General features: G+C 41.0%; 1 protein-coding gene across 1 annotated transcript in view; it reads right to left on the reverse strand.

Moving 5' to 3' along the window:
• The window catches only part of MYO16 (myosin XVI), a 482,244-nt gene that overhangs the window by 159,236 nt on the left and 309,861 nt on the right, over positions 1 to 13,147 (reverse strand). Inside the window, exon 27 of the mRNA XM_044285559.1 lies at positions 758 to 860. Within this exon, the coding sequence (XP_044141494.1) occupies positions 758 to 860 (103 nt within the window). The remainder of the gene's footprint in view (positions 1 to 757; positions 861 to 13,147) is intronic.

A 13,147-nucleotide genomic window follows, 5' to 3' on the forward strand; every position in this document is an offset into this window, starting at 1 on the left:
AATGATAGGAAGCAGCGATTGTGCCACTGCCAGTCATTGTAGCCCTCAGATGTCACATTCATATATGATTGTGGCATCTGATGTACATAACACAGTGTAAAAATTAAACAAAAAAAAAATAATCATACTTACTTGATCCATCGGCCGTCATCTTGCTTGAAGATGATGCCGTTATGTGGGCCAGCATGGTGACGGCATACATCACCGCACACAAGCTTTCAGACAAGATCTTAAGATCTTCAAGCAAGATGGCGGTGGCCAGCCCGTTTCAGGTTAAATTGATTCGCTACCACAAAGCATGAGGAAATTTGGCTTCGGGGCAAATCAAATTTATCCTGAAATTCAATTAACACTAGTTTTACCCAATCCAGACAATATGATTGAACCACAGCAGCAACTAATCTCTTCTTATCTGGAAATAGACTGGTTGATTTTACTTTCACTAATTAATTGCTACAGAAGCATAACTCCCTTGGTTCTGGATGAAGGGTAGCCCAGTAAAAATATATTAGCTTATTTCAATGTTCTAACAGCTGCTCTGAGCATCTTGTTAAATAAGATATAAGATAAAGCAATTCAGGAAAATTCCTAATAAATGGAGATATGAAGTTCAGCGAAAAATTATATGTTTCCTAGAAAACCTGACACTTGGGAATAAATTTAATGAGTGAATTTTATCTAGCAAAGAAAGAAATAAGGAAGGGAATCCAAGCAGCTTATGAACTTTACTTAATGCAAATGAGTAGTTTTATATTACCTGCCATCCTTGCTGCTTGCATTTTTCTAGAACATGTCGGCATTTCTCTTCAGGTGATGCTTTATTCTTCTGTCTTGTTAAGATTTCTGATAAGTGCTTATACCTGAAATTCAGGTTAAGGGTTAATATGTAAATATACAAGCTTCAGGGCAGAAAAGATTAAAGGGGTTATCTGGTTGAACAAAATGTTTGTAAAAAAGAGTCAGAATGGGTTAAAAAACAAACAAACAAACAAACAAACAAAAAACCTTCACTTAAAATTCACCAATCTTGAGACATTGGCTGAGCAGGCAGTTCCATACATTTTGTGTGTTTTGAGCCAGGAAGTGAAGAGCAGTGGGGGGATTGGAACCAGTGATGGCCAGTTCGCATTGTTCGCCCGCGAACACATGCGTGCTGCCATCTTAACTCACAAGTCCGGCGAGGCACAGGTAAGTCCTTACTTGTGCCTGCGCAGCCAGCCACTCTGAAACAAATGCGGTCAGCGGGAGCAGGCAGTTCCGAGAACAGCCCGATGAAGGCCTCCGGCGGCTGTTCTCGGAACTGCCTTCTCCCGGTGACCGCATTTGTTTCAGAGCGGCTGCGGTGCAGGCACAGATAAGGGCTTACCTGTGCCTCGCCGGACTTGTGAGTTAAGATGGCAGCCCACATGTGTTTGCGAGCGAACAATGCGAACTGGCCATCACTGATTTGAACAGTTTCAGATCAGCAGCAATGGGGGGGATCATTTTTGATTTATTTTTGCTATTTTTTTACCTATCCAAGCGTTTAAAAGAAAATTCTCTGGAAAAGCCGTTTACATAGATGAATCATATTGTTACTAAATGAAAATGTATGCTATGATCTATATCTAGTGTACACTGTATACAGATGAACGCCTGTATAGAACCTTTAAAATACAGGGATTATACACCTTGAAAAGTAAGTGCACCACCAAAACCTATAAACACTACTGGAAATGGAAAAAAGAACACCTGGAAAACTTAATGGGGGAGATTTATCAAACTGGTGTAAAGTAGAACTGACTTAGTTGCCCATAGCAACCAAAAGAATTCCATCTTTCATTTTCCAAAGGAGCTATGAAACATGAATGGTAAAATCCGATTGGTTGCTATGGGCAACTAAGCCAGTTCTACTTTACACCAGTTTGATGAATCTCCCCCATTGTGATTGAGCTGAGACTGACAAAGTATAAACTACTTGTGGTGCCTGGTCAATGATAACACAACAAAGGTGTTGCACCCTTTATTTTTGGTTCTGCAGCAGGATATATGTTGAGGCTGGATCATATTAATACTAGGTGCCATCTACCGTTGCGGCACTACAGGATGGTAATTCTCTTACAGATGCTGGGTATCCTCCAATGGTATGTAATTTCAAGCTCTTTTAGCCAAGGTGGTTGTTGGCTGCTCTTCATGGCAGATCCATTGCCTCATCCAGTCGCAGATATTTTCAGTGGGGGAATGATATGGTTATTGAGCTGGTCAGGGGAGCTGCTGGATATCCATAAGAGCACGTTCAATACCGCAGGCAGTGTGCAGGGGAGAGTTATCTTGTTGGAACACCACATCTAACTGAGTCAAAAAGGCAGTAGAACTGGTTCCATGATGTGCTCGACATACCAAAGGCTGGTCAATATTTAATCTATGGATACTAGACAGGAACAGCTATGGTAGCTAATGTTGCCCCACAACATGACACCTGGTGTTGGTCCTGTGAGCTCTGATGGGCCATTATTAGTACCAAGGCACAACCTGTGTTTATCACTTAACACTATTGTTTGCCATTGATGGCTGCATCAGAGTTTGCAGGAAGGCTGGAGAACACCTACTGCTATCAGGCATAGTGTGGAGGTATATGCAGGTGTGCTGCCACACAGCTTTTACTGTCTAGCAGTTGTTATTACATGTTATGTTTAGTGATGAGCATCCCGCCATATTCGATTTCGTGATATTTCGCGAATATTCGATTGAATATTCGTGTTATATTCGTCGAAATAGAATATTCGTAATTATTTCAATTATCGCGAATAATATGCGATTTAATTAATCGCGTATTGTGATTTTTTTTTTCTTAGGCAACGTTCCTATGACTAATTGACTATGGCTAGGCTATATGTGTATTTTACGAATATTCTTAATATTGCTCTAACTTTGTCTTTTAGAATATTCGTAATATTCTAAAAGACGAAGTTAGAGCAATATTACGAATTTTCGTAAAATACACATATAGATTGTAATTTAGCTAATATAGTGCTATAATCCTTTTTTTTTCCTCAATTTTTTTTTGCCTCTTATGAACTTAGGTTTTGTAAAATCTGTACACTATAAAAAAAATTACTATAGCAGTATATTAGCTAAATTACAATCTATATGTGTATTTTACGAATATTTTTAATATTGCTCTAACTTCGTCTTTTAGACTATTCGTAATATTGCTCTAACTTCGTCTTTTAGAATATTACGAATATTCTAAAAGACGAAGTTAGAGCATTAAGAATATACGTAAAAAGTTGAAATCGCAATTCGATTATTATAACTTGAATTAATCGAATTGCGATTTCAACGTAATTCTCAAATCCGACAGTACATTCTAGTATATGGAGACGTTCCCATGGTGATGGGGACGCTCCATGAGCACGGAAGTCGGCAGAAGCGGCAATGGGCACTGACTGGAGCAGCCAGGAAGCCAGAAATCCAAAGGACAACTTTAGGTAAGTGGGAAAATAAAAAATATAACAATAAAAAAACAAAAAAACGATTATTCGATTTTGCGAATATATAGAACTATATTCTAAATATTCGCAAAATCTCGAAGTGACGATATTCGAGAAAAAAAATTGCAATTCGAATATTCGCGCTCAACACTAGTTATGTTACTATATTATTTGGTATCATCCTTATACCCCTGCTGTTTCTGGCTAGTTGGTTGCTCCCACCCTCCATTTCCTGCTGTAACTCCATTTTGTATAGTTGTTATGAAGTGACTGCCGAGTGTGGGAGCTGTGTAACTTCATTGGAAATTTAACTATGAAAAAGCCTCTATGTTTATACCCCTTGCTGCCTTGAAGCATAAAGAAGCATTTAAAAACACCTCTGGAGTCTTTATTCATTGAGTAAACTATCTGTTAAGGTGATCATTCAACCTGCTGCACACATCCTTACAGACTGGGTCTACAAGAAGCTTGTCGCAGGTACAACCGATGCTGAGACAGAACAGTAAATTTCCAGAAGAATCCATCACATGGCTATCTCTGCAACATCAGAACAATGAGTAACTATTTGCCTGTGTGAAGTACAAAGGCCCTAAGACAGGAATTGATCTTCATACTGTGCACTGAAAGTCAATGCCTTGTGTTACTGCTACAGTCACAAGAAGCATTACTCTGCATTAGAAGACAGCTACCTGCTGAATTCTCCCTTACAGTACAAGGGATTGCTGGACTGCGCTGTGGGTCTATTTTCTCTAGTAATACCAGCTTATACAAGTTTTGCCTTTCTTGGTAAGCCATAAGTACCTTCTGAACTGTGCAAAGACTGTGTATCATTGCTATATCAAGTCCCAAGGATTCATATTGTCAAGCTGTTTGGGTTGTGAATTCAATACCTGAATCTATTGAAATATCTGTATATTCCTGCCTTTATAAAGTGATGGTGAATGGTGTTTATCTGTGCACTGAGCTGAGCAATCCAGTTTAAGCCAGGCTGCAGCTCTAGCTGGCTCATTGCAACAGATATTTTGCTCCCCAGCTTAGCCTGCTTTTAAAACACTTCCATCAGAACTGAGCTTTGGCAGATTTCCAACTAAACACCAAAACTGCAGCACTTGTCATTATGTCTGACAGAGATCACACTTATGAGTTACCTGCATTTAATCAAGATAAAGCAGACACCTTGCTTCATTCGTCTCGTCCGGTTAGAGCCCCTCATCCATCCTTGAAGGCAAGGGAAGCTTATGAAGCAAGTTAGGAAGAAACATCTAGTAACCTGATTGCATTATGGGAGAAAACTTTTAAGTTGTATAAAAGCCACTAATGAAACTAGCAACAATTCTGAGCAATTGAATACAGCTCTCTCAAGGGTTAAGAAGGCATTTGAGAATTATAAAAGACTTTCTGAAAAGTACTTTTCCCTTTTGTCACATTCCAATATAGAGGAAGCTTCACTATAATTAAAGGACATTACTTCTACTGACCAGCAGAGACATAGCACATATCTTGAAGCAAAGGCTCAGATAGAAAGTAGATTAGCACAGCTACATGAAACTACACCCTATATACCTGCTTTTTCCAGACACTCAGGAAAGTCATCTAGACCTGTCTGCTCATATCATAAATCTTCTTCTAAGTCATTGCTGTCCTGCTCTGTAAGGTCAACACTGACTGACCAGATACTCAAAGCTCACCAAAAGGTTGCAGTAGCCTAGGTTCAAGCCGCCTGCTCTGAAAGAGAAGCAGTCTTCAAGGCAGAAGCTAAATGCAAGGAAGCAGAAGCTAAACGCATTCAAGCAAGAATACAAGCAGATACAGAGGCTCAGCTAGAAATCCTTCCGAAGAATAGAGAAAAGGATGTAGCCTTAGCGGAAATATCTGTCTTGGAACAAGCCCTAATGGAAGAAGAAGGAGCATCTTGTTTCAACTTAGCTGCTTGTCAAGACCCGGTTAAATGGACCCTACAGTTTGTCTTAACCCAGAACCACGACGATACAGTCCCACCTAAAGTTAGAGATTCTTCTCATAATCATCCAGCAAGTCAATCAAAAGGCAACATGTTGCCAAAACAAGCTGGTCAACTAGACACACCTACCAACAGAGACAATCGACAAGTACAGCATGCCACAAAAACAAGTGTACCAACCTATCCAGCTCATGTGCCACCACAACCCTATGTGAATAGAGATTACAAGGGAACAGCAGAAGACTACGGAATGGACTCTATACCTCTTATGATACAGCTCTCTTCAACTTCAAATGCACAGAGATCTTCAGACTCCAGACCCTTACCTGGATTGAACCCATCTGTAATACCTTTCTCTCCACCTACCAGCCAGCATCAAATACCAACCATGATCCAAGATGGTGCACCATCAGTATTACCTGTGGCTGTAAAAACCGAAAGCATTGATATTGCAGAGTTCAGCAAGTATATGATTCGACGAGAGTTAATTACAACTGGACTGTCTAGATTCAATGACCGACCTGGGAACGATAGGAGTTGGAGATCTACATTTAAGACGGTAACCAAGAACTTGGACATTGAACCTCAAGCAAAACTTGACTTACTAATAAAGTGGTTGGGGCGTCAATCTTCAGAACAAGTAAAGAGACTTAAATCCGTTTACATTTATAACTTTGAAGCAGGCCTTGATGCTGCATGGGAACGTCTGGAACAAGACTATGGGAGCCGCAAAGTCATTGAATCTGCCTTGTTCCAGAGACTAAAAGGCTTTCCTAAGATCTCTGTTAAGGACAATCATAAGCTTAGAGAGTTAGGTGACCTTCTTCATGAACTTGAAATTGCTAATCAGATCCTAGTTTGCCAGGTCTTAGTTATTTAGACACTGCTCAGGGCGTAAATCCTATTGTAGCAAAGTTGCCTGGTCATCTCCTGGGAAAGTAGACTAGCGTAGGAACAAAGTATAAGTATGAACATCATGTTTCCTTCCCCACCTTTTCTTATTTTGCAGAGTTCGTGAGGAAGATTGCAAGATCTAAGAATAGCCAAGATATCCAGATACAACCACCCTTCCTTTAACTACTTCAAGGGGTATTGCCACCAACAGTAAATTCAAGGACTTAAGGCATCCTATTGCCGTGAGGAAGACCGCAATCGCATCCAACATCTTGTCTACAGACATTAAATTACAAGGTACCAAGGCAAGCAATCTTGATCAACAGTGTCCCATTCATAATGCGCCACATTCTCTCTCCAAATGTCGTGCATTTAAGGGCAAGCCTATCGAAGAATACAAGACATTTCTCAAAGAACATAATATCTGTTTCAAGTGTTGCGCATCCTCCGATCATTTAGATAAAGATTGTAAGATCGCCATCAGATGTTCCCTGTGTAACAGTGCCAAGCACGTGGATGGTCTTCATTTAGACCCGTTCAAAAGGAAACCTTCACCCAGTAGCAGATGATGGCGGGGATAGTACTGAGCAATATACCAACCCCGAAACCACAAGGTGTACAGAGGTGTGTGGAGAAGGGCTTCATAGCAAGTCTTGTAGCAAGATATGCCTTGTAAGAGTTTTTCCTGAAGGATATCCACAAAATGCCATAAAAATGTATGCCATACTTGATGATCAGAGCAATCGCTCATTGACAAGTACAGAATTCTTTGACTTATTCAATATTCATGGAATAGATAGAATGTGATCAGCTACTGAACAACTTGATCTTGGATAGGTGATAATAGGAGAAGTCTGTTTAAATCAATCTCACAAGCACTTGGATGTAGCTTCCTACAAAACTAATTTGGAGGGATCATGTACCTATTGATCGATTAAATGTTCATTGCACTATCATGTGAAGGAAAGACTTGATTTCAAATCTGAAGTTCCAGATCAAGCACTCCAAGGTATTACCAGCAAGCTCACTTCTCACATCTATGTTGGCCTGAAATTCTTCTCAACACCTGAAGAAGCAGTTAATCTGATAAAAAGAACTGAACAGCTCCTGTTGACTGCTAACTTAAGGCTTTATAAGATCGCATCTAATAGCAGTGAAGTAATGAGGGCTTTCAATCCAGAAGATCATGCTAAGGATTTGAAGGATTTGGACTTGGGAGTAGATGCCCTACCAACGCAAAGTAGTCTCGGTCTTCTCTGGAATGTAACTTCAGACACATTCACCTTCCAGGTCTCTGACGCCAAGAAGCCATTCACCAGACAAAGAGTCCTGTCAACTGTTAATAGCATTTACTATCCCAAGCCTTCGTGACTCCAGTTACCGTCCAAGGGAGATCCATACTTCGCTAGCTTAATGAGAGAGTTACAGAGTGACAGATTGGGATGCCCCTCTGCCAGTAGACCTACTGTCTAAATGGGAGAAATGGAGAAACTCCATGAAGGTACTGGAAGAACTTAAAATCACACGCTGCCATTCATCCACTTCAATTTCAAGAAGTCTGAGGAAAGAGACTTACATCTTTTGTGATGCATCTACCGAGGTGATAGCGGCTGTGGCTTATCTCAAGATCATAGATGCCTCTGGAAAATCCCATGTCGGTTTTCTACTAGGAGGGGCTAAGATAGCTCCAACACCTGCTCACACTATTCCAAGATTAGAATTGTGTGGCGCAACCCTAGCTTCCAAAGTAGCAGAATTCCTGCAAAATGAAATGGACACTGAAATTGATCAGGTTAAGTACTACACTGACAGCAAGTTCGTACTTGGCTACATATTCAACAGTGTAAGGAGGTTCTATGTGTATGTGGCTAACAGGGTAGAACGAATAAGGAGAATCAGTAGACCTGAACAATGGAACTATGTCCCGACTGGTTTGAATCCCACAGACATTGCTACGAGGTCAGTGCCAGCAGTTGTCCTCACGCAAACCATTTGGTTTTCAGGACCCAAGTTTTTAACGGACCAGTCTTCTACAAACTCAAAAGAAGATATCGATATCCACCTGGTGGATCCAGATACTGATCCAGAACTCCGCCCCGAAGTAATAACATTGAGTTCCAACATCTGCTAAAGAAGAAACTTGGAGGTGAGACGTTTTGAACGTTTCTCTTCTTGGAAAAGTTTGGTGAAGTCTATAGCAAGATTTAGTCATAGTGCATGGACTTTCCGCAAGTCTAATCAGACATCATCTTGTCATGGATGGCACACCTGCAAGGAGTCACCCAATGCATTATGTATGAGAAGGCAGAGTTATTCGTCATACGTCGTGTGCAAGAATAAGTCTTTGCAGAACAGATTACGTGCCTGAGAGGCAATAGACCAGTCTCAAAAGGTAGCCCACTATTCACACTAAACCCAGTAATCGACAATGAGGGCATGCTTCGAGTTAGTGGACGGTTGAATAAGTCAAACCTGCTAAGAAGAGAACAGAACCCCTTGATAGTACCAAGAAGCCACCATTTGGCAACCTTGATTATCAGGCATTACCATGAGAGGGTCAGACATCAAGGAAGACACTACACAGAAGGTGCAATCAGAGTTGCAGGGTTCTGGATAGTTGAAGTGAAAAGGCAAATAGCCGCGATCATTCACAACTGTGTCAAATGTCAGAAGTTAAGAGGTAGACGTGGTGGTCAAGTCAACAGCAAAAGATGGGCTATAATGTTCACTTGCTTAAGTGTAGGAGCTGTACATATCGAAGTAATCAAGTCAATGGACACTTCAAGTTTTATCAATGCTCTAAGGAGATTTCTTGCTCTAAGGGGTCCCGTGAAGATGTTGAGATCGGATTGTGGAACTAACTTCATTGGTGCTTGTAGAGAGTTACAGATAGACCGACAAGTTGGAGATGATTTGAGTGATCAAGGCTGCATGTGGAAATTCAACCCACCACACTCTTCACACATGGGCAGAGCATGGGAACGCATTATTGGGATGGCAAGGTGCATACTGGATTCAATGTTGCTTGATGTGAGTTCTTCACGCCTTACACATGAGGTGCTCACCACATTCCTTGCTGAGGTTGCAGCAATAAATCAACTCAAGACTGTTGACTGCCATATCTACAGACCCTGAACTTCTGGCTATCTTAACTCCAGCTACATTATTGAGTGGGAAGATTGGACAGATTCCAGCGCCAAAGGGTATCTTTGATGAAAAAGACATATATAAATGTCAGTGGAGATACGCTCAATACCTTGCAGATTGTTTCTGGGACAGATGGAGGAAGGAATACCTCACACTTCTTCAAGGACATAAAAAGTGGCAAACCCAGAAGCCTAACTTAAAGAAAGGGGACCTGGTCCTGCTAAAAGACCACCAAACTCACCAGATCCAGTGGCCAGTTGGACTTATTACAAAGGCCATTGCCAGTGATGATGGAAGAGTTCGAAGTGTGGGTCAGGATCGTTAAGGACGGGGACGCAAAAACCTTCCTGAGACCAGTCACCGAGTCATAATTATGCCTGCTTCCAAAAATTCTGAGTGAGGGAGTCACTCAAGACATATAATAGACATATAATATAGCTAGCTTATAGACTTGAGAAGGCTAGATAGCATTTTACTGTATTATGTTAAAAGGAAAATAATTGTGTAGTGGTATCTCACGATACCAGGCAGGGAGTGTGCTGCCACACAGCTTTTACTGTCTAGCAGTTGTTATTACATGTTATGTTACTATATTATTTAGTATCATACTTAAACCCCTGCTGTTTCTGGCTAGTTGGTTGCTCCCACCCTCCATTTCCTGCTGTAACTCCATTTTGTATAGTTGTTATGAAGTGACTGCAGAGTGTGGGAGCTGTGTAACTTCATTGGAAATTTAACTATAACAAGCATTAGAAAAAACCTCTGGAGTCTTTATTCATTGAGTAAACTATCTGTGATTATTCAACCTGCTGCACACATCCTTACAGACTGGGTCTACAAGAAGCTTGTGGCAGGTACAACCGATGCTGAGACAGAACAGCAGGTATATGATTTTCCATTCCCTTATACAAATGTAATCCTAGCAAAGCCATCTGCATATTTTATTTTATGTGTATGGAAAGGATATGGACGGTGTAAAATATAAACTTTATTGATGTTCACCATATTCTATTTCTAGCTATTGTGGCTGGTTTTAAAGAGCGTCTGTCAGCATGCTCTATTAAACCGACCTGCTAGTATTTATCATGCTGATTGCAACAATCCCTCTCTTCCAGCAATTTGATGTGTAGTTTGTGGTGCTCAGTGTACCAAGGGGCAGGTTTAGCACCTCAAAGAACCGCTTTAACTTCTTTCACCCTTTGCGACTCCCTCTTGCCCACTAATTGACAGGGATAGACATCCTCACTGATCCAATGCCTGGCTTGGGCAGCCAGAAGCCAAATGAAAAAGGTCTATGAGCCACATTGTGCCCGAGACATATAAATAAATAAATATATACATATGTATATTTCAATAACAGAAATAATGAAAAAAAATAATTTTTGTTTTTATTTAATAGCACATGATATAGTGGTTGGAGGTGCCCTGTCACATATTTTGCATCTGTGCCAAGAACTATCGAGTAATGTCTCTGACTAGTCACGATAGTCTCAATTTAGATATATGGGTGGTCAGTCATCCATACTGATACTACTACATTCTTTTCAAGTTGTACATCTCCAGGTTAATTTTGTCTTTATAGTTAAATTGTGTTTTGGCCAGATTGATAGGAACAATGGCATTTTACTTATTTTTAGCAATTACATACTGAAAGTGATCTGGAGAACATTACATCTAAAGGTATTGGATTTTATATCTGAAGCTTGATGTTATTAAGGGCTCTGCAATGAATTAATGCCAGTCCCTTTTAAATATAAGCTTATCAGTCACTTCCAGACATCCAGGAATATAGAGGTGATGGAATATGAACTGTGATTTTATTAATAGCTATGGGCTCATCAAAACTTCCTTAGCTAGTTATATCTACTTGCTGACTCAAGCAAAGATTGCAAAGTCACTGTTAAAGTAATAGCCTTGTACTGTAAATCTTTCCTGGATTTTAGAATGCTGGCACACAGAAATGAAGTAGGAAATAAGTATATTATAGTCAGCCTGTAAATAGTGATGCCCTCTGTACAGAAATGTGTACAAAATATTAAAAACGGAGTTGTCTTCATTGGACAATCCCATTGTGTTACAAAGTTACTGATTATAAACCAATTGCAGGAGGTTTCACTGCTGGGGCTATCAACTGCAAACTGAGTAGAATCCTGGCAACAAGAGTTCAATATCCTTGAAATGCCAGACTGTCCATTTAACACACAAACATGTTCGGTCCTCCAGGGACAGAGACCCTCTCTGTAATGCTCCACTGAAAGAAGGACCCCATTATACTTAACTAGGAAATCTCTAATAGTGTATTAGAAAATGTTGTTTTTTAAGCAGACAGCCCCTTTAAAGGACATGCTCATTTGGCTTCTTGTTGAGTTAATCTCTTACTGCATACATGTACGACATTATGTGCCTGAAATTGTACAGAGTGGGCTGCAGCAGTAAGCACATGCCACGCTGGCTGTATAATACAGCAATCACTCGGCTGCAATGATGGGGAATGGTGATCACACCAAATCCCATCATTTAACCCCTCAGATACGGTGTTAAAAACTGATTGCAGCGTCTCTGAGGTAAGGCAGAGGGATGCAGCTCCCTCTGCCTTCTGATCAGAGCCACCGCAATGAAATCAGGGCTCTGATCTGTTACCATGACAGCTTGGGGTCTCTGCTGAGGCTTCCCAGGGCTGTCACAGTAACTTCCCTACGGTACTGTGTACGAGGCACAGCTCAGCAGGGAGCGTGTCAAAATCCTACTCATCCTAATTAGTGGTTCTCGAACGCAATGAAATGTTCATGAACCGCAAGTTTGTGGCGGGCCCCATTCACTTAAATGGCAGGCAAACCTGAAAAACGTGGCGCGAGGTACATTATGTGGGCAATGGATAAAATTTTTACTGTAGGCCACTGGACTACAGGCTCCAAACATTAGGCCTTCACATGACAGAAAATATCAAGTGATTATATGGCCGGAGGTATATTATACGGTCAATGGATATCAATTTTACTGCAGGCCAGTACAAATACAAGTCAAATACATATATTTAAAATAAATAAAAATATAAAATTGGATTCAAAACTTGGCTAACGAAATCCCGCCTCTTGAAAAAAACCCGAATGATAATAGTTGAAGTTCGATAACACGTGGTCGTCACTGGTGAACTACTCTGAGGCCGCAACAATTATTTATTCAGCGTACATAAAGGAAAAAGTAAGTACCGTATTTTTCGCCGTATAAGACGCACCGGCGTATAAGACGCACCTAGGTTTTTGGGGAGGAAAATAAGAAAAAAAATTTTTTAACCAAAAGGTGTGCTGTGGGTTTGGAACTAGGTGCTCTGTGGATGGCACTATTACTGGGGATCTGTGGATGACGGACACTGTTATGGGGGGATCTGTGGATGACGGACACTGTTATGGGGGGATCTGTGGATGACGGACACTGTTATGGGGGGATCTGTGGATGACGGACACTGTTATGGGGGGATCTGTGGATGACGGACACTGTTATGGGGGGATCTGTGGATGACGGACACTGTTATGGGGGGATCTGTAGATGACGGACACTGTTATGGGGGGGATCTGTAGATGACGGACACTGTTATGGGGGGAACTGTGGATGACGGACACTGTTATGAGGGAACTGTGGATGACACACTGTTATGGGGGGATCTGTGGCTGGC

Source organism: Bufo gargarizans, chromosome 3 (assembly GCF_014858855.1).
Source record: "Bufo gargarizans isolate SCDJY-AF-19 chromosome 3, ASM1485885v1, whole genome shotgun sequence".
NCBI classification, from domain to species: Eukaryota; Metazoa; Chordata; class Amphibia; order Anura; family Bufonidae; genus Bufo; species Bufo gargarizans.